Below are 21,952 nucleotides of genomic sequence, written 5' to 3'. Positions count from 1 at the left end.
TTTGTGTTTTTATGATTAAATTTTTGAATAAATTAGACAGAATTAGACCGTACTTATCTATATTTTTATGCTTGGAGTTCATTAGACAAAATTAATTTGTTGTGTGCATGAACAGTTAAAGACTCAACTTTATATATTAAAATTATTTTTAAGAGAGAATTTTAATATAATATAACTCCATTTTAATTGATGTTTCACCTATTTTTAAAAATTTAGAAATATTTTTTTTAACTATTATCAAATTTAAAATATTTTTATAACTTTCATTTTTATTTTTTTAAATTTAAAATGCTGCATAAATGCCAAAAAAAAAAAAAAAAAAAAATCTTATTTTCACCTATATCTTAATAAATCGTTAATCACAAGACATGTGGTAGTGTTTAATATCATTCAAAAATAAATAAAATATTACATCATCAAAATAAAACTTGTGTTGAATCTTACGAGGAATAATAGTAGTCTTTATATGTAATTGTGACGTCATTTCCAATTATCCGTATACCGTATACACTTATAAAATTAATTTATTCATTTTTTTTAAATTTTTGAAAAAGGGTAGAAAACAAAGGAGTATTTATTTTTATTTTAGCTTTTCCTTAGGGTTTCTCAGCTTTACCGTAGGGTTTATCAGCTCTTCTTCAATTTCATCTACGTCTTCTCTGCCCGCCTCACTATCTTCACTGGTACGCTCTTTTTGCTAAATTCCTGTAAGCTAAATTGGTTGTTTATGCTTTTGTTCTTTTGCCCCTGTTTCTTTGCTGAGATATCCAAGGAAAGGAATTTGGAATTTTGTGATTTGGCGTGTTTGGATTTTTTTGTTTTTTTGTTTATTTTTTGGCTTTTGATATCTCAGAATATGAAAAACTCACCTCAAGTGAGTGAAACAATTGAGGGAAGGTTTTTGATTTTTGAAGTTCCAAACAGTGAGAAACTATTTCAAATTTTGTATTTTTTTTTCTCAGGAAACAAATGGAAGCGTGAAACCTTTAAATGTGTGGTCTAAGGTTATCTTAATTAATTGGTAAATGAGTTTCAAAAATGCGATTTTGATTGCTTTTTAGGTAGACTTGAATCTCTTTATGTGCTTCCTTTTTCCCAAGTTGGTTGTATGTGTTCGTGTTGCTCTTGATATCAGTTTTCAAAGTAAGCCTGATATAGCTATTTATTCTATTAAAAGAATTGAGCTTTGCATTCTCCTGAATGCGTTTTGTTTTCTCGAACAATAAGGTTGCTTGTTGATCGTACCATCCATTTGCAAGGGAGATTATTGGATATCAGTTTTTTATAAACACAGTACAAAAGTGTTTGCCTAATGGTTCCATTGTTTCGGGTTTTCATAGCCCAAGTGCCTGTATTTGCTTTATCTTATCATTTTTTTTAATTACGCTTTTCTTAGTTTGATGTTTGAGAACAATGTTCTGAATCTGAATTTCCAGTTTCTTAAGGATGAGCAGCAATGTGAATGTTCTTTCTGATGTTTCTACAATGTACCATAATGAAAGTCAATTGATTTATTTTCTAAGGTTTCTAATGATCTTGTGGCAACTGCTAGAGTGTTAATGCCATTTCTTTTGCATGATTGAATATTGATTATTCTTTCTAGATATTACATGTCTTTCTCTCTAATGGTTTTGCATACCTGTAAAACAAACTCATCATCACAAATCCATCAAAAAGCCCAATCCTGAGAACATCCAATATCACTGATTCACTGTCATGAAATGGATTCAAATGCTTTTGAAAACCATGTATATGAAGTAATTTTTAATTTCTCTCTCATTTTCTTTTGCTTGCTCTTAGGTTGTTATCTAACCTTAAGGTTTTGCTGCTTGCACTTTAATTGAATTGACTTGGCTTTAGAAAATTCGTTATTTTCTACTTTTTTTTTTTTAATTATCTTACTAAGCTATTCACTTTAATTGAATCGACTTAGGATGTTAACTCAATGTCTTCATACTCTATAGGTAATTTTAACTATTGACTTTAGTTTTCTTATGTATGTAATTTAAGGTTTTGTTGATTTTAGTGGGGGTTTGTTATAATGTTAGACTTGTGGAATGTGTTTGTTGCCTTGCTTTGTGTTTGGACTCATTTCATGTTTTTTTTTAAAATTAAATTAAAGACTATTTATATACCAAGTCTTGTCATAACAAAAAGGAAAAACTATATTTTAGAGGGATATAGATAAAATTAATGAAAAAAAAAATCACAAATACTATTTGCATAAAGTAAGTTCTTAGTATTTTGCTTTTGTAAATGTTAACTCTACCATTCTTGTTGTCTTTCCAATTTTTTCTTTATTTTTAATTAGTACCCCTGATCACTGTTTACGCAAAAGCATTCAACCTCCAAAGGGCTGTATTTTGGTAGATCTCTTACTTCAAGGTATTGTTCCAATCTCTATTCCCAATTCACTCAATCGACTTTTACGTTAAATATAATCAAAATAGTGAGAAAATGGAAGAAATTTTGTAATTGTACAATTTTCACCATCTAGGGTTAAAAAATATGGAAGATTACACTTTATCTAAAATTCATTAGACTTTGGTGGGCTTAGTTGATAAGAGTTTTTGAATTTTATTTTTATTTTTGTTAGCAAGGAAAGTGAGAGAGATAACATAGCAATCAAAATGTGGTTTTCTTTTATTTTTCTTCATTTTGTTGTAACCAAACATGGGTTCAATTTCCACTCTGAGTGTTTTATAAGTTGGATTATGCTATTGCTTGAAATTTTCAATTCTAGGGTTTCTCTTTGAACAACCGTGGAACTATTGCCAAGTTGGATGACAACTCAGATTGAAATTTTTGTTAGATTAATTATCTTAGCTATTTGGAATATTTTTTTTTTGGGTATAAAAATAGATTTTGTTTGAATATGGAGAAAATATGAAAAAAGTAATTAAAATTTTGAATTATAGAATTTTCACCGACAATAATTTGAATCATAAAGTTTTCACTAATGAATGATTCGGGAATACAGAAACATGCCACTTTACTGACATTTCACAGTGCTGAGGGGCCTTTTTTTGGAAGCAAAAGATGAGAAATAAGTTGTTTTCTTTTATTGCTCTATTTTCTTGGAAACCAAATAGAGGGCTAGGGTTTTTCTTTGAATGCTTTCAGCTTGTTAATGCTATTGTTGAAAATTTTGAATTCTAGGATTTATTTTGGACTACAACTCACTTATCAAAAAAAAAAAAAAAAAAAAAAAAAATTGGGACTACAACTCAATCTAGAATTTTTATAAAATTAATTATCTAGGAACACTATCTTGTAGGATGGAATGCTCTTTTTTTCCTCTTGTATGTAATCAGGTATATTATAGTTATATATAACTATTTGGGGCTAATGGCTGCTTTCTCGGAGGGGAAAGGAGCTCTGAAGGGGGGTAAGAGCTGGTTTGCGGTGGAATCAAAGACATTTGAGATCTCCATTGAAGAGATTCGAGGCAAACTGAGGAGGGTTATTCTGGAAAGAAGCAAAGGCTTCTCTTCTTGGATAAAATTTGGTGAAAAGAGCTTCAGTTCTCTGTTGGAAGGAGTGGAAGACTGGTGCAAAGAAGAATCAAGCTTGAGGCGCCTTAGAGTTTGGGAAGAAGGAGGAAGGAAATATAGGTTGGAGTGTCGTTCAAATGTTGCAGGTAGGTATCTGCTTTGTTCGGTGAGGGACGTGGAGGCGAAGAGGTTTTGTCTAGTTTTCCCATAAGGTAAGGGCTTAGTAGGAGGGTGGTTTATGCTGGCTCAGAAGCTAAGAGCCCTTGGAATTACTAATCAACCCATGAGGAATGTTGAAATGGGTACTTCCACCTCTGTAAAGGAGGATTATAGAGGTAAAGGAAAGGAGAAAGGGAAAGGAGTTTTTCCAGATGCCGTGAGAATGGAGACAGGGGTATTAGGGGAAGCTTTATGGGTGCAGGTTGGTGAGCGAGACTTGACTAGTAGGGAAGTGCAGCTTAGTCGCTGCCTGGTAGGATGTTTTGGTGATAGTGTTGAGGCCGTTCCGTCTTTGTCATTATTGAAGGAGTGGGCGTATGAAAGGTGGTCTCTCAAGGGAGGTTTAAAAATCTCCCGTTTGGGTGGAGCCCTAGTGTTGTTCGAATTTGAAGATAAAGTGGAAGTGGACTGGGTGCTATTAAGGGGTAGTAGAAGTCTTCAGATGAGAGAGTTTTTCTTGTAGAAATGGGGACCTGAAGTGAGGTGTTGCAGAAATGGAAGCCACCCAAAGGAAGTGTGGGTGAAAGTAGTCGGTCTACCACTTCACCTTTGGAGTAGAGAAGTGTTCAAGAGTATAGGAGAGAGGTGTGGGGGATTCATAGCTGTGGATGAGGATACAACCTTTTTCTCCGAGCTGCAGTGGGCTCGTATTTTGGTGAGAGCTCCTGGGAAGATTAGACAGGGTACGTTGCAGGTGGTAGCCGGGAATTGTTGTTGGACGGTGAGTCTCTGGTGGGAAAATCCTCCATGGTTTTCAGAGGTGGTAGCAAGATCAGCCTAGTTTAATGAGGAGAGGTGGGAGGTCAGGGATGAGGGAGGGGGGGATTCACGTGCCAGTGGCAGCGTGAGAGTGGTTCAAAATGGTAAAAGTGAGTTGCAGGCTCGAGGGCAGGGGAGCAGTTTGAGTGTGGCAGAGGACAAGGTGAGGTGGTAGGTGCAGAGGCGGCAGAGGGAAGGAGGCCTTTTGCAGGTGATTTGGGCCCTTCTAATAGTGGGTTTGGACTTAGAAAAGATAAGGGGCATGTTTTAAAAGGTAATGAAGATTTGGGCTTAAGTGAGGAAATGTTTTGGGCCAAAGGCCCACTACCCGTTAGTTCTAAAAAGGTGGGTTGGGGGGGGGCTTCTAAGCCCACTTCTGGTATGAGTTTTGTGGAGCGGTCCTCCTCGGCTAGGGCTTCGTTAGTTCCCGCGGAGGTTGAAGGGGGGATGGAACCGAAGCTCATGGCTGTCCAAGTTGAAGCTGCCGTTGAGTTGACACCGCGTGGATGGAGAGTCACCGACGAGGCTCTGATGGAGGAGGCTTCTAGGTATTATGCTGGTCCTTCTCCTCTTTCTGAGTTGGGGCATCGGGGATACTGCTACTCTTCTTCTTCTTCTTTTTGGGGCAACGTCGAGGCTGTAGGGGCTTTGGAGGGGTTGGTTTTCGGAGCGGAAGGGGAGTTGGGTAGTTATGAGACTAGAATGGGGAGAAACAGAGCCGCGTCAGCTTGCGGAGACTGGAGTGGACATCTTCGGGACTCGGGTGACGCTGAAAGAGGAAAGGAGTTAGCTCTGGTACCAGTTGGGGAGGTTTTTATGAGTTTCTGTGAGGAAGAGGATGCCTGTCACATAGAAGAAGGGGGAAGTGGGGAAGGGTGGAGTGCTAGCAGCCTTGTGAGATTCAGTCATTGTTTGGGGATGTCGACGGAAGGCTTCGAAGAGGAAATCTTATATCTCTTAAGGAGAATGAAGGGGAGAATTGAGCAAAAGGGCAAGGAAGGGGTGACTAGGAAGACAAGTTTAAAATCTTCAAAATCCAGTAGGGAACTCAAGAAGTTGGAGTGGACTGTTAGCTACAAAAAGGCAAAAATGGGATCTAGCGCGGGTATTTTTGGAGGGGCTTCATGATCAGGGTGTAAATGAAGATAAGAATTCTGTCATGGAATGTTAGAGGGGCTAATGATAGGGATAAAAGGAGGATTATCAAGTCAGTTCTTAAATCCCAGAGAGTGGATGTGGTTTGTGTACAGGAAACTAAAATTAAAGAAATGACTACGGGGCTTGTTCGAAGTTTGGGGGTGGGAAGAAATATAGAGTGGAGAGCAGTCAACTCTAGGGGTGCAACTGGGGGTATTTTGGTGTTTTGGGACAATAGGGTGGTGGAACTGGTGGGATGGGAAGGAGTGTTCTCAATTTCGTGCCGGTTCAAAAATTGTGTGGATGGTGTTGTGTGGGTGTTCACTGGTGTGTATGAGCCGGTTTGCAGTGGTGATAGAGAGGAGTTTTGGGAGGAACTTGGGTCAGTTAAAGGGTTATGGAGTGACCCTTGGTGTGTGGGAGGGGATTTCTTGGTAAGGTTTCCAGAGGAGCGTAGCAGGGGAGGTGGTCTTACAGCTTCTATGAGGAGATTCTCAGAAGTGTTAGAGGAGCTGGAGCTCAGGGACTACCCTTTGAAAGGGGGGGGGGGGGGGGGGGGGGGTCCGTTTACTTGGAGAGGGGTTTGAATAACCAGGTCCAGTCTAGGTTGGATAGGTTCTTAGTGACGGATAGCTGGGATAATCTGTTCAATGGTGCTGTGCAGGGCATTCTCCCCAGACCTGTCTCGGATCACTTCCCCATCCTCCTAGAAGGAGGAGGGCTAAAGAGGGGACCTTCCCCTTTCAGATTTGAGAACATGTGGTTGGAGGAGGAGGGTTTTAAAGACAAGATGAAGACGTGGTGGGGGAGTTTAAATTTTATTGGGTCATCTAGCTACATTTTATATGCTAAATTGAGGGCCCTTAAAAATATCCTGAAGATTTGGAATAAAGAAGAGTTTGGGTTAGTTGAGGCTAAAAAGGGTGAAGCTCTTAAGCAGGTTGAGTATTGGGATGAAAAGGAGAAATATGCTGCTTTAAATATGGAAGATTGTGAAGCAAGAAATGGAGCAAGGGAGGCCTACAAGTCTTGAGTGATAAAGGAAGAGATTTTTTGGAGGCAGAAGTCTATGGAGGCAGAAGTCTAGGGAGTTGTGGTTGAAGGAGGGGGACAATAATACCAAATTCTTTTATAGGATGGCGAATGCTCATAGTAGAAGAAACTGGCTGTCCAAGTTGAAAGTTAATGGCTGTTGGCATTCAGAGGAAAATAACTTAAGAAACAGTGTGGTGGGGGCGTTTCAAGAGCTGTGCCAGGAGGAAGAGGGGTGGCGCCCTAGTGTCGACGGGATCCCTTTTATGGGGTTAGATAATAGTGAGGCTGAAGGGTTGGAGATTCCTTTCTTGGAGGAAGAGGTGTTAGCAGCTCTTACGAACCTAGGCAAAGACAAAGCCCCGGGACCAGATGGCTTTACAATGACGTTTTGGCTTTTTGGGTGGGATGTGGTGAAGTTTGAAATTATGGGCTTTTTTTTATAGAATTCCATGAAAGGGGCAGATTTGTAAAATCCCTAAATGCAACCTTCTTGGTTTTAGTCCCTAAGAAGGGAGGTGCAGAAGATTTGAAAGATTTTAGACCGATTAGCCTTGTGGGAAGCCTTTACAAGTTGTTGGCCAAGGTGTTGGCAAATAGAATCAAGAAGGTTATGGGAAAAGTGATTTCGGAACCCCGAAATGCCTTTGTGGAGGGTAGACAAATTCTTGATGCAGTTTTGATTGCTAATGAGGTTGTGGATTCCAGATTGAAAAGCAATCAAGAGGGCGTGATGTGCAAATTGGATATAGAGAAGGCCTATGATCATGTTGGCTGGAAGTTCTTGTTGGCTGTGCTAAAGCAAATGGGATTTGGGGAGAGATGGATTAAGTGGATAGAGTGGTGTATTTCAACTGTAAGATACTCTGTTCTGATAAATGGCTTTCCTTCCGGATTCTTCCAAAGCTCAAGGGGTTTGAGACAAGGAGACCCTCTATCCCCTTACTATGGAGGCGTTTAGTTGCTTAATGAGAAGGGCCATCAGTGGGGGCTTTTTATCTGGATGGAGGGTTAGAGGTAGGGGTGGAGAAGGGATTCTGATATCTCATTTGCTCTTTGCGGACGACACCTTGGTGTTTTGTGAGGAGTCTCAGGATCAGTTGACGTATCTAAGTTGGCTTCTCATGTGGTTTGAGGCTTGCTCAGGTTTGAAAGTTAACTTGGAGAAGAGTGAGCTTATTCCGGTGGGGAGGGTGAATGACATAGAGGATTTGGCTCTGGAGTTGGGTTGTAAGGTGGGTGGTCTGCCTTCCAGTTATTTGGGATTGCCTTTGGGGGCACCTTTCAAATCAGAGGTGGTATGGGATAGTGTTGAAGAGAGGTTTAGGAAAAGGTTGGCTATGTGGAAGAGACAGTATATTTCCAAAGGGGAAAGACTCACCCTAATTCGGAGCACTCTTTCCAGTTTGCCGGTTTACTTCATGTCTCTTTTCCTTTTGCCCAGAAAAGTAAGGATGCGGTTGGAGAAGATTCAGAGGGACTGCCTGTGGGGGGGAGGTGCTCTTGATCAGAGGCCTCATCTGGTTAGGTGGAATCTAGTTTGCCTGGAAAGGAAGAAAGGTGGTTTGGGGGTAAGAAACTTAGCGTTGATGAATAAAGCTCTCTTGGGTAAGTGGAATTGGCGTTTTGCCATTGAAAGTGAGGCTTTGTGGAAGCAAGTGATCAGTCACAAATATGGTGTAGAGGAGGGGGGTTGGTGTACTCGGGCCGAAAGAGGGAGGCATGGTGTAGGGCTTTGGAAAGCTATTAGAAAGGAGTGGTTGGGTATGTATAGCAGTTTAGCCTTCCGTGTGGGCAATGGTCGGAGAGTGAGATTCTGGAAGGATAAGTGGTGTGGAGATGAGCCTCTCTACGAGTCCTTCCCTTCTCTTTTTGCCATTTCCTGGGCTAAAGACGCCTGGGTATCGGAAGTGTGGAACCCAGATGGTGTAGGGGATGGTTGGACCCCTCTTTTCTCAAGGGCTAATGATTGGGAAATTGAGATGATGGAACAGTTTATGTTAAAAATCTAAGCTTTTAGGGTGCAAAGGGAGAACGAGGATAAGATGGTTTGGACAGTATCTAGAAGTGGTGTTTTCTCAGTCAAGTCGCTCTACTCTACTCTAGAGCCTGGTGGTTTTGCTCTGTTCCCTTATGTTGGTATTTGAAGAGCGTGTGTGCCTCCAAAGGTAGCTTTTTTCGCTTGGGAAGCTTCCTGGGGCAAAATCTTAACTTTAGACCAACTCCAGAGGAGGGGTTATTCTTTGGCAAATAGGTGTTTTCTTTGTCTTGCTGAAGCAGAAACGGTGGATCATCTTTTACTCCATTGTGTTATGACGAGGGCATTGTGGAATCTTCTTTTTTCTCTCTTTGGTGTGAAGTGGGTTCTCTCTGGTACAGTTAAGGAAACTCTCCTTGGGTGGCATGGAGCGTTTGTGGGGAAAATCCGTAAAAAGGCGTGGCAAATGGCCCCCTTATGTATATTTTGGTCAGTTTGGAAGGAAAGAAATTTGTTGGCTTTTGGGAATGAGGTGTTGTCAATCCAAAGGTTGAAACATTCTTTTGTATGTAATCTGTGGTCATGGGTGAGGGTGTTTATAGTTTTGAGCCCGCGGTCTCTTGTTAGCTTTTTTGAGTGGCTAGGCTTTAGTTATAGGTAGGGGTTTCGGCCCGCTACCTTGGTTTAGAGTCGAGGGGCTGCTTTTGTATACTCCCTGTATACCTAGAGGGCACTAGTTTGGTGTCTCCTCTTTCATTTTAATATACTTCTCTTTACTTATCAAAAAAAAAATTATCTTGTAGGATTATATATTAAAACAATTTGATTGAGTAAAAACATTCATTAGTTTTACCATGGAAACATTAATGGTACTTACCATGCTATGAACAAATCCCAATGTAAATGTAAGCCTTTGGAAGAAAAGGAAGACCAACCAAATAAATAAGTAAATAATAAAAACAAACACTCTTATCTTGAAGAAAGAAAAAGAAGAGCATTAAAGTGCAAAATAAATGAGCCTATTAGGGCGTGGCTTCGTTGTAGGGGTGAGTATCAGGATATGTGGAAGAAGCTCATGATCTCGGTTTGATTCCTACCACCAGGAATCTTGGAATCCCAGTGCTAGTTGTGATGGGTACAGTCAGTAACCCTGGGGTTTGGTAACCATGGATGGGTCCAAAGGACCTTGCCATGGTGAGGCTCCCCGGTTAAAATGTGCATATATTATGATCTTTAAGGTGAATTTATTAATGATTATTATGCTAAATAATAAAGATGTGAAATATAAGTGCAAATAATTCATATAATAGTGGTACTTTGAGAAGAAAAAAGTTTACAAACTCTTTGTACTTTTATATAAATAATATTTGGTTCCTTTCCTCCTAAGTGAATATTATGTTTGTTTCCTTTACTCAATTTTATTGTTCATTGTTTCTTTCATGCTTAAGAATCTGAAGATAGTATCAGGGTTTTGTTTGTTTTGATATTTGGGGAAAGAAAGGGGCCCATGCGGTTGAGTGACATTTCATGTTTCTGTGATTGTGTTTTTCTTTTCTAGAAAATTTTGTATTCTTCACTCATTCAGTTCGTCATAGTTTAGACATGCTTAGCCAGAGATTCAAAGTAACTACGGGTGAATTCATTCATTTATGTTCATTTATATGACTGTAAGTAGGTTTGTCTCCTCTCACACTCACTCAATGGCCAGGCCATAATTAAGCATTGTATCTAGGAACTATTTGATTGGCTGTGGACTGTAGTTCATTTAATTTGGTAGAGCTTCCTTTTCTTAGATTGCAAGCTCAATTCTTTGTTTACAAATTAGTTGTGGCCTGGTCAGTTGCACTAAGGGAATGGGGATTTGCTGTCTAATAAATTCAACAAGTTATGCCAGGTTCTGAAAGTCAGCTTGGCAGGGTTGGCTTTAACCTTATGATTTGAAGGTGTCGTTGTTTTGCACCCAAATAGTAAAACCCCTTTCCTCATGTTCTGGTTTTGATTCTGGGTTAAAAGTGAGGCTAGCATTGAATTTTATTTTCAATTTTTTCTTTCTTTTTTATCTGTTGTAGGACTGGGAGAAGATCAAAGAGTGTAATGGGAGCAAAGAGGAAGAAGAGTGAAGAAGTTGGGGGGGATGATGAAGTAGCTGGAGGAAAGAAACAAATACTCCCATCTATGATAAAGAACAAGGACAAGAGAAGTGCTGTTCATGCAAAGCTCAAGCACCAAAAGAAGATTGAGAAGCGTAAAAAAGCAAAGGCTCGTGAAGCTGCTGAGAAGAGAGCTCTTGAGCTTGGTGAGGAGGTCCTTTCTACAAAACCCTAACCTTTTGATTTGATAATTGATTTAAAGGAATTAAAAACTTGAATATAATAATAATAATAATAATAATAATTATATTCTATCTTAATAATAATGGTACTAATACAAAGAACCTGAAGGTAGTCAATTTTCAAGATTGAGGTTTTGGATTGAATTGTTATATCTTCCTTCCTTCTACAGCCTCCTGTGAAGGCGATCCCCCGCACTATTGAGAACACCAGAGAGTTTGATGAGACCGTTTGCAAGCCTGATGATGAAGAGGTTTGCCATTCAATCTCTCCCTGAATTTATTTCTCTTTAAAATAGATTGTATAACTGATTGTGTTTTTATTTAGTAGTTTCTTGTGGGCTATATGGAATGATAGCTATAGTCTGAAGACATCAATGCTGGACTATTTAATATCTAACAATTTTACTTAGATGAATTTATTTGCACTTTTGTAGTATAACAAATGATGTGCAGTATGGGATATACCAAAAAGAAAGAAATGTTTTCACATTTTTTCATCTGCTTCAACTTAAAGCAGGAGTTATGTTTTTCACATGAGTTTCTAATGTTGGAATTTTGTGCAACCTGGCTTTAGAGTTTCTAAAATTATTGAAGGATTTAGTGTTTTGATGGAGAAAAGCCAGCTTTAGAACTTCTTCTGGAAAAAATAATAGGATGCCGTAATGATCATGGTTTAGCCTCTCAATTTATGGCTCAGGAAAGTATGGTTGTAAAAGTGGTTTGGAGGCCAAGCCAGCCTTTTTTTTTTTATTCCCTTATGGCAAGACTTGGCTACTTCTGAGTTTAAAAATACACCTTTCTGTTTTACTTTTCTAAGCATTAGGATCATGTAAGAGTAAGTTGGAAGGATATTTCATCAATAGAACATACAAATGTAAAGGCACCATATGGGATTCAACCCATGTATATAGGTATTCAAAGATAAAAAAATAAGCCAAATGGAAAAAAAATACCACAATGGACTATATAATTCATCTAGAAAGGGACAATATTGGATTCTCATGCAGAGATCAGATTCTTCATACTTAAGGAAGTTCATTGTGGTGGAGATTCTTGTGGAAGTCTACAAGGTTGGATTGGCAAACTATTATAAATAATTTATATTTGGCCAAAAGCAATGAGTTGTTAAAAATTGAAGTGGCTATTTGTGTGGTTGGGGTTTGGAATAACTTATTTTCTGTCAAAATTGCTAAGTGAGGGAGGTGTATAGATTGACACTGGATCACCCTGGGAAGTTGGCAAAAGTTAGCTCTCATTTTTTTTGTGCATCAAGAGGATAAAGAAGAGTAGTTTGAGTATGCTATGAGTCTGTGTTGATAACTAAAATGAGATGCATTAGTATATTATTAACTAGTATTCTTCTATTATTGCTGTCTGGATGCATTGTGTGGAGTGGGTGGATTTGCAAATGCTGATTAGTTTCAAATCCAAAGTAGGGTACATAATTGCCTGTGGTGACAGATTGAAAGGAGTTTTACTTTTACATCTGCCTGGCTGCAGTGACAAAGGAATCTAGATCTTACAGTTGTTGATTAATGGCAGTTTTGAAGATCATTGAACATAGGTTTGTGCAGAATTCAGATTTAAAAAGGGCCTTTTGGTCTCATGGGGCCTTATATGGAGGGTAAAACCCAAACTTCTGGAAGGAAATCATCAGCTGTCTAAGAGGATTGATGCTAATGAAAGTCTACCTATTTCTAGTAAAATCTGATGACTACAAACTTCTGACATCAGGAACATGAACCTAACCATGATGGATATGATTTCCACGATCTTAAGTTATTGTCAAATGCAGAATTCCATAAATTAGATAATAGCTCTCCTTGATACTTGTTACTTCAGTGAAATCTCAACTCAAAAATATTTCAAAGCTTGGATGACAACAATAAACTAGTACATGGCTCAACTCAATTGATTGAAAGATTGGTAGATGTTATTAGCTTGTTTCATGATTCTACCTTTGTGTTTGGAGGATTCTAATAATGATAATTTATTTATTGATAACTGGAACTAAAGTGTAGTTGAAGGTGTGATCTGAAAAATTGACAAATTATCAATATATCAGACAAGTTATCATTCTGAACATAAAAATTTTGAGATCCTGATCTATCCCAAAATGTATCACATGGTAAATTAGTGTTATTCATTAACTATGGATGATTCATTGATACTTGTATGTTTCCTTTAGAAGAAGGGGGGTGTCTTTAGTAAATAGATGCTTTATGTGTAAAAGGGAGGAGGAATCCATGGACCTCATGCTTCTTCATTGTGTTACATCTGGTTTCCTATGACTGTTGATTTTTTCCTTATTTAGGTTCTAGTGGGTGATGCATTTTTCAGTTAGGCTGATGTTGCTAAGCTAGAATGGGGCTCAAGTAGGAAAAAGGCGGAAGAAAACTTGGTTAGTTGTCCCATTGTTTCCTTTTTGGACCATTTGACATGAAAGAAATCGGAGGGTGTTTGAAGATGTGGAATTCTAAGATCAATTGCTAAAATCCTCTTTTTTGCTTTCTTTTTTGGATTGTGTTAGGTATCATATATAAGGTCTTTAATTGATTTTTTTGATTGGTTAGAAGTCAAGTAATTGTTGGGCAGGTGCTGTTTTCCTTTGTTTGCCACCTTTCTTTGTCCTTTTCCCTAGGTTCCCTTTGTATACTCCCGGTGTACTTTAGCAAACGTTTCTGATTGTACCACCCTTTCTATACATACATACATGCATACATTTCTGATTGTACCACTCTTTCTATACATACATACACATTTTTTATTGTACTATCCTTTCTATACATGCATACATACATTCATACATACATGCATTTTTTATTGTACTACCCTTTCTATACATACATTTAAACCTCCCACAATATACCAAACAATATCCTCTTCTTCTATTTTTTATATTAACATCTTTATTTTTTGGAATATATACATACATACATTTATACCTCCCACAATATACCATACAATATCCTCTTCTTCTATTTTTTATATTAACATCTCTATTTTTTGGATAGAAAACAAATACTTCTATGGCGTTTGTTTTTTTATCTATAAAATTTGAAAAAATTGATGTGAAAGTGCCATTTAGACTTTAGGTTTCAAATAAAAGTGACAATTTTTTACTTTTTGTATTAAAACAAAATATCTGAAAGTAAGACTTAAAAAAATAATGGTCTGCATCTCATGGAAAATGAAAAATCAGTATAAAATGATGTTATCCTTCAAAATTGTATATATCTACCCAAAAGGAAAAAATATAGTAGAACCAAAGTGATGAAAAATGCCCCAAAAAAGATACCAAGTAAGAGGTGTCTCGTTTGGCCAAGCTATCCACTAATCAATGAATAATAGATGGAGTGCCTTAAAGCTTTGGCCAAGTCTATAGTTTTATGAACTGTCCTATCAAATTTCCACAGATTACTCTTTCCTCGAGAGACATCTCATCCCTTTCAGTAATGTCTTTTGCAGCCTTTTAAAGTTACATTTAGAATTCCATGTTTTCACTATAACGGTTGAGGATGTGAGAGGTCTTCTCCTTTCTAGACATAGATTCTTATTCCTTCTCAGTACTTCTCTTTGTTTACGAATTTAAAAAATAATTCCATGTTTTGATACTAATTGCAACTTTTTTCACAATTGATATTGATATAATTATACCCATCAATATTTCCATATATTTTACGTGTTTGACATTTGTGAGTGCCAATGTTTTATTCCTTGGTTGAAGGTACCAGGAGGGTCTATGAGATATTTTGACTGAGATTAACACAAGGCTTTGAGTTGTACCCATGAGACACACTAGCTAACCCTTAAAATGATTTGGGGATTCTTCTCTATGGTTCTTCTTGGAAATTACTATTTTTCTCATCCCCTAGATAGTGTTACTTGTGTTGATGTTGAGGAGCATTGATGTAGGATGGTCCTAGAATGGTTGTGTACACTGAAGTAAGGTGAGCTAGTGGTCTACTCTTTTTGGATTTGTGGGAAATAGTAGTTAAAGTTATGGCACAAAGAAAAAAAATTTACAAAGTGGGAAAAGGAGAGAATATAAAGAAGAGAAGATAGGAAAATTCTAGAATTTCATATAGGCTTTCTAGGACTCACCTGTAAGAGAAACAATGGATTCTCACTATTGAAAGTTGTAATATGCAAAAAAAATAAAAAATAAAAATAAAGAAGAAGAAGAAGAAGAAGTATGGTACAAGATCAATGAGCTATTTAAGGCTTTAATATCTATCAACTTCAACATTTAGTAGTGCAATTAACAGAGCTATTGAAAGCAAATTTAGTTTGTGGTAAGATGCTGCCGTAACTTTACAAGTGATCCCTCACAAGGCACAGCAAGAGATTAGCAATGCAGCAGCTACTGACAATTTCTGATTGGCATGAGTTTGAGGATGAAATGCATTTGAGGTTTTCAGTTTGTTGCGTAATTTGGGCAACTAGGTTTAAAATCACTCACTAATTCATCATCACAATTAGAAATAATGGAGTTTGGAAGTCCCTGTAATCAAATTATGTTGTTGAAGAAGTGCTTTCCATAGTATAAAATGAGTCATTATGGACAATTGGTCACCACAACAAGCATGGAAGCAAAACCCTGTTTTGGTAGTCCAAGTACCAAATCCATGCTCAAGCCTTCCCAAGATTTGGTTGGAAAAGGTAGTGGTGTATATAACCCTCTATTCTGAACATCTTTCTTCAGACTAGACTAAAAGAATTGATCCTCTATTAAAGCAATACTCTTGTCTTGTCCAAATGTCCTCCACTAACTCCTCCATGGAGTTCCCATATGATACGAACATGTAGGGAAGTCCTTGGCAATCATAGATGCCTTTTACAGAAAAATACCCATTCAAAATCTGGGAATCAGTTTGTGGTACCTCTGTAGTTTGTAATATTTCTTTAGTCAATGCATAAATTTCATGGTTCATTATAAAATTTTCTTCTTTGATCTTTAGCTGTGAAAAAATAGATACTGCTGCCATGATTGACATCCCATTATCTATGTTCATTTGCAGCTATTTGCTGGAAATGATGCAGATGAGTTTAGTTCAATTCTGAATCGGAAATCTGATCCAAAGATACTGATTACCACCTGCCGCTTCAATTCTACTGTATGTCTTCTTTCCTTCTTACTGTGATTTTCAAATCACTTTCGATTTTTTGCATGAATGATGAGTCACTTTTCAATCCTTTTCCCACATTTCAGGGTTTTTTTTGTAGTTAATTTCCAGTTTAGGTCAATATTGGTTTATATTTTGCATGACATGCAGAGAGGACCTGCTTTTATATCCGAACTGCTATCGGTGATCCCAAATGCTCATTACTATAAGAGAGGAACCTATGACCTGAAAAAGGTGCTGGTTATTACTCTCTCTCTCTCTCTCTGTCTCTCTCTGCCTTTTCCTGTGCATCTTTTTGTAAAAGATGGTACTGAAAGATTTATTACCTGATTCCAATCAAAAAAAGATTTATTACCTGATATCAATGTTTTATTTAAGATATCATTTTATTTTTTCTGCAGATTGTAGAATATGCAAAAATCAAGGACTTCACTTCTCTTATAGTTGTTCACACCAATCGCAGGGAACCAGGTTGACTATACTTTTGTTTGATTTGTGCTCTTGGGCTTTTTTATTTTTTATTTGCCTCTAAACTATTAATTGAAAATGTTTTCTTTTTTAATCAGACACATCCTCTTTTTCAATATTTGTCGGCATAAAATTTCTAATTATCAGTTGATGTGTGTGTGTTTTGTTTTTGTTTTTGTTTTTGTATCAGAAACAAACAATTCATTAATATGAATTTTTCTGGTGGTTGTTTTATAGATGCTCTTCTAATCATTGGCTTACCAGATGGACCTACTGCCCATTTCAAGCTCTCAAAACTTGTTTTACACAAGGATGTCAAGGTTTGTTGTTTTTTACTTCAAAAGTTGCATGCTTATTTATTTTCAAACAACCCTAAAATATTTTTTCAATCAAAATGACCCTCCCCTCCAACCCCACCCCCAACCAACCACACCCCCCAACACAGGGACATAAAAAACTACATGAAAAAGCCCATAAAACAAATTATTTTATATATAGTTTGCACAAGTGGAATTTTCTGGATGGTTCTGTCACTCAGGTTTGAGCATACATACCCCATAGCATGCTCACCCTAGTTGATCAGTAATGGATGATTATTTATTTTTATGTGTTGTGTTATTCCCCCCCTATTATTTGTAAGCAACCTGTCATGTTTACAAGTACCTCAGAAAAAATTTTGCGTGTCTTTTTGATCTTTAAATAAGGAAAGCCAATATCAAATATAAGATATGGACTACAGTGAAGAAAGTTGAGCATTAGGAATTTAGTGCTGATGCTAATATAATTTCTCTTATTTTTTATTCTATTTTTGCTCTACTGCAAAAGGCACTAACACTAGCAAGATCTGAAAAACAGTAACTCCTTGATGAAACAAAGGAAATAAGAGAAATGAAATTTATTGGCTAATAACTTTTCTAAAAATTGAACATTATATTACATGTATGTGTTTGTGAAGGTGCGGGAGTGTTATGCATGAGGTTTTGATTTTACTATATATTGAACTCTATTTGCATTTTTTGCAGAATCATGGAAACCCAACTAGTCACATACCTGAGCTAGTGCTGAATAACTTCACAACACGTTTGGGTCATCGTATTGGGAGGTTGGTTCTAATATCTTCTTTTATATATAATCAAGGAAGTAGTTCATAGATTGCACTCTATTTACAATCATCAAAACCATCTAATGTTTTTTTTTTTTATCCTTTTGATATGCATCACCTAGGATGATACAATCACTTTTTCCTCAAGCTCCAAACTTTCGTGGGCGTAGAGTTGTGACATTCCACAATCAGCGCGATTTTATATTCTTCCGCCATCATCGGTCTGTCTTGATTCTTTTGTAGAGTGTGCTGTACTTTGAGGTACAAAACTTGTTTTAAGGTTTTGTATTACTTATAAACATTTTTGCTTCTGTCTGAAGGTATATTTTTGAAAGCAAAGAAAGTAAGCAAGGTGATACAAAAGGTAACAAAGACAAAGATGCCAAGGGTGAGAAAAGCTCTCAAGGAAAAGTGGTTGCCCGCCTTCAGGTTCATGTCATTTAATTTATTTGATTCATGCTCATGTCATTTAATTTATTTGATTCATTAGGATATTGTTACCTGATAGTGATGATATCCAGTATCTGCTAGCATTTAAAACTCACGTTGGCTGGCCGAAATTATCATTATTATTATTATTATTATTATTATTATTATTATTATTTTTTATCAGAAACAAGAATTGTATTAATAACGTATAAAGATTTCATGAGAGGGATAAGGAATCCTTCCCACAGATATACAAACCTAATCTAAACTACTAAAAACCTCTTCCATACAAGGAGATTTGTACAATAAGATAGATCGCAAAAGAATATACTAGAGGAACCTCTCCTAAAAAGACAGCTAGGCTTCCTTCGATGGTGGCCCAACCCTAGTGGTGTACATACTGGAAGCCAACTAAGCTGAATAACGTTATTATTTGGGTGGGTAAAAAGACTAACTCACATCAAACCGGCCTATCAATATATTCAACCGTCATCAATTTCACCTTAAGATTTTGTTAGGAATTCCTAGCCTATGCCAAGCCCACGGGCAACTTGGTTTCCCATGGGTTTTTACAAGTCAATAAAAATTCTAGAATGAAATCTCTTAATAAATAAAACAATTATTTGGAAGCCATAAAATATGAACTATAAAACGCCAAATATGTTTCAAAGTTATAAAATATATCATTTATTATTATTATTTTGATAGGCAAAAAGAGGACATGTATTAAAAGCACCTTGGAGAAAGAGAAACAAGTATACACGAGGTATACAAACAAAACCTAGTATAGGCAAAAAAGTAAGGAGACAAAACCCTTCTCCTTACTAGGAACTCAACCAATATACAAAATCTTACATAGTGTATGGTCCTCTATATACACCATAGCCCAATCCACAAAAGTATGCATAAAAATAAGATTAATCACTTGGTCAGATTGCTCAAAATCATTAAAATGCCCTCTGTTCCTTTCCTTACAAATAGTCCACCACAAGCACAAGGGAGCAACCCTCCACATTTTCTTCCGTTTCTTACCCATGAAAGAGCTATGTCAACCCAATAGATTCCCAATAGATTCCCTCTAATTGAGGAATGCAAAGCCCATTCACCTCCAAAAAGGGAGCAAATCAAATTCCACAACATTCTTGCTTTGGGGCAAAAAAGAAGCTAGTGATCAGTAGGTTCCTCCTCTATTTTGCACAAATAACACCTATTTGGGGGAGCCAAACCCCTTCTTTTAAGCTGATCAAGAGTTAAATTCTGCCCCAAGATGTTTCCCAAGCAAAAAAAAGTGACCTTGATAGGAGTCTAAGTCCTCCACACAATAGTAAATGGAAAAGGATCTCTAAGTCCTTTAGAAAAGGAGCAATAAAGAGATCTAACTAAGAACCTGCCATTCTTGGTTTTATTCCAACTCAAATTGTCCTCAACATCCCTTTTAAATACTAAAGGTTGTAATTTCCGAAACAAAGTTTCCACTTCACCTTGTTCCTACTTGTTAAAATGTCTTGAGAAACGAGGGCTTCAATTGCCTCGATCCCCATCCTCCTCCCAAGCCTCAACCACCCAACCATCTTTGTTGACTACACAGGAGAACAAGCTTAAGAATGCTTCTTCCAAAGTTTGGTTTTTGCACCCCAAGTCTTTCCAAAATTTAACCACCCTTCTCTCATTCCCAACTAAAAAGTGAGATCTACTTATTATATCCTCCCATTCATTTCTGATGGCCTTCCACACTCCAACTCCATAACCTTCTCTCGCTTCTCCGAAACACTACCCCCCTTCCTCTCCTCTATACTTCCCTATCATGATTTGTTTACATAAGGGCTCCCTTTTTGTAGCAAATCTCCAACTCCTCCCAAGAAAGACTATTGAGAGCATCAAAGACTTCCTCCTCTGAGAAAGGCTCCTCTAAGCTCCTAGAATTGTCTCTTCCTAAAATTTAAGGCACAAACCCCTTATGGTTGGTCTCCCATCCCTTGACTTCGAAAGGAGAGTATGAAAAGCTCTACGCACTCCATCCTTAATTTCGTCAACCTTGGTCAAAAGAGCACCATTAACTCTCACTTTGGTCAACAAGTTATTTCTACTTTGAGCAATGGCTATTTTGTGGAAAAGCCTGGTGTTCTTATCTCCCCCCCTTAACCAAATTTCTCTAGCCTTTTGGCTCCATGAAGATTCTTCCATTAAATCCCACTTTTTAAACTCCTCAAAAGCCAACCTTCTAGCTTCTGCCAACTCGGGGGAAGGAGGAGAAACTCTCTTTAGAGTCCCAAAAGTTAATAAAGGACAGAGCTTCTGCCTTGCTAAACCTTTATTCAACACCTTAAGGTCCTTTTTAAGGGCCTTTAGCTTCACAAGGCAGTGACTGCTAGCTCCATTAACAACATACCCCATCCACCAATTTCTGAAGAGATCTTTGAACCCATTCACCTTAAGCCCTTTTTGAACCCCCCCTGAAACTAAGGAATGGTCAAGCCTCAAGGCTGACTGAGAGTTCCACACCAGGTAAATGGACCTCCAAAAATATATCATTTATTATTAAATTCAACTTTCTGCATTAAAAATTACTTTAACAATTAAATGAGAAATGTCAGTTTTTTATCATCATTTTTATATTTTTATATTTAAATAAAATAAAAAATAATACAATTCAAAATTAATAAACAAATAATAATGTGCGGGTTGAAGTTCTGATGGGTTGCTTGGACCTTCAACACTGGCCAACCCTAATATTTTTGCCTTACTATTTTTCTGCTCCAGGTTCAACACTAAACCGTAAACCCTAACCTTTGGTTGGACACAGATTGGATCCGCCCAAGTTGTAGTTCAATTATTCCTATTTTAAGCTTATTTAGTTAAAATGTTGGCCTTGTAACTTATCCTTCTATTCCAATATGCAGGAGTGTGGCCCTCGGTTCACGCTGAAGCTAATAAATTTACAGCATGGAACATTTGATACCAAAGGCGGGGAATATGAGTGGGTTCACAAGGTAAATTCATTTCTCATCCCAATCCCAATCGGTCTGCTGTATGGATTTGATTCCTGATACTTAAATCAGTTGGTATTTGCTCTAATTTCTTCTCCCTTGCCCTGAATTTTAGCCGGAGATGGACACAAGCCGCAGGAGATTTTTCTTGTGACCCGTTTTCAGTTTTGTCGTGAAAGATCAGAGTTTTGGCGCATTGGAAACTCATATTTGACTTCCGGGGTGTCTGAAATTTTGTTGTTTGAATTCAACAAAAACGAACTGATATGTACCATCTGTTTAGGCTGATTTTGAATTCAATACAAAAAAACGAACTGACATCACAGATTAGGGTTTTCGTTTCCTGTTTGAGATGCAAGATAAATTCTTGTCATTATCTACAGTACGGCTGATGATTTGTATTAGTTGATCAAACTTTGATGGAACACTGTTCATACCCGGAGAATTTAAATGGGTAGAGCTATTTTTTGGTTGGTAAATTGAAGGCCGATTTGGCCGCAGTTCTTGTTTCTTTTATGGAGAATCTGTTAATATTTTGAGATAAACCTCTAAATAATAAAATGTAATTTTGAAATCTAAATAGTAAATTTCAAGGCAAATGTTTTAAGGAACAACTTATTTCCTAAATTTATCATTTGAAATGGAACACTTTACTACTAAATGAGTTTATACAGTATAAAAGACTGCACTTTTTAAGGTAGTGTTCTGTAGTGCTTTAGTGAACTTAAAAGAGAATTTAGAAAAGTGACTCTAATAGTGTTTTTAATGATATATTGCATAAATATGAAATAAAAAAGATATAATTTAATTAGAAAAAATAAATATAATAGTAAACCAAGAGCTTTTCTTATAAAAGAATATATAAATATCTATGTGAAAAGAATATATA

General features: G+C 37.1%; 1 protein-coding gene across 4 annotated transcripts; it reads left to right on the top strand.

The window, feature by feature from the left end:
- The first annotated feature begins 599 nt into the window (after window positions 1-599).
- On the top strand, window positions 600-21,579 carry LOC117930940 (ribosome production factor 1-like). Of its 4 annotated transcripts, XM_034851748.1 has the most exons (14): window positions 600-683; window positions 2,312-2,385; window positions 10,514-10,586; window positions 10,689-10,923; window positions 11,122-11,202; window positions 15,973-16,068; window positions 16,228-16,311; window positions 16,479-16,548; window positions 16,783-16,865; window positions 17,568-17,647; window positions 17,770-17,868; window positions 17,968-18,076; window positions 20,977-21,066; window positions 21,179-21,579. In XM_034851748.1, the coding sequence occupies exons 4-14, from the start codon at window positions 10,714-10,716 to the stop codon at window positions 21,215-21,217; spliced, it is 1,041 nt and encodes a 346-aa protein (XP_034707639.1). In that variant the 5' UTR covers window positions 600-683; window positions 2,312-2,385; window positions 10,514-10,586; window positions 10,689-10,713; the 3' UTR covers window positions 21,218-21,579. The 4 variants fall into 4 exon arrangements, with proteins under 4 accessions (XP_034707639.1, XP_034707638.1, XP_034707640.1 ...); XM_034851747.1 differs by lacking the exon at window positions 10,514-10,586; XM_034851749.1 differs by lacking the exons at window positions 2,312-2,385; window positions 10,514-10,586.
- Window positions 21,580-21,952: the final 373 nt, after the last annotated feature.

Source organism: Vitis riparia, chromosome 14, assembly GCF_004353265.1.
Source record: "Vitis riparia cultivar Riparia Gloire de Montpellier isolate 1030 chromosome 14, EGFV_Vit.rip_1.0, whole genome shotgun sequence".
Lineage (NCBI taxonomy): Eukaryota > Viridiplantae > Streptophyta > Magnoliopsida > Vitales > Vitaceae > Vitis > Vitis riparia.
Note: the sequence above shows the minus strand (reverse complement) of the source record. Positions and strands in the feature narration are given on the sequence as shown.

Coding starts and splice junctions, on each gene's coding strand:
- LOC117930940 (XM_034851749.1), top strand. CDS start 10,714: ATGGGAGCAAAGAGGAAGAAGAGTGAAGAAGTTGGGGGGGATGATGAA. Junction 11,203..15,972: donor GCAAGCCTGATGATGAAGAG/GTTTGCCATTCA, acceptor GTTCATTTGCAG/CTATTTGCTGGAAATGATGC. Junction 16,549..16,782: donor CACCAATCGCAGGGAACCAG/GTTGACTATACT, acceptor GTTGTTTTATAG/ATGCTCTTCTAATCATTGGC.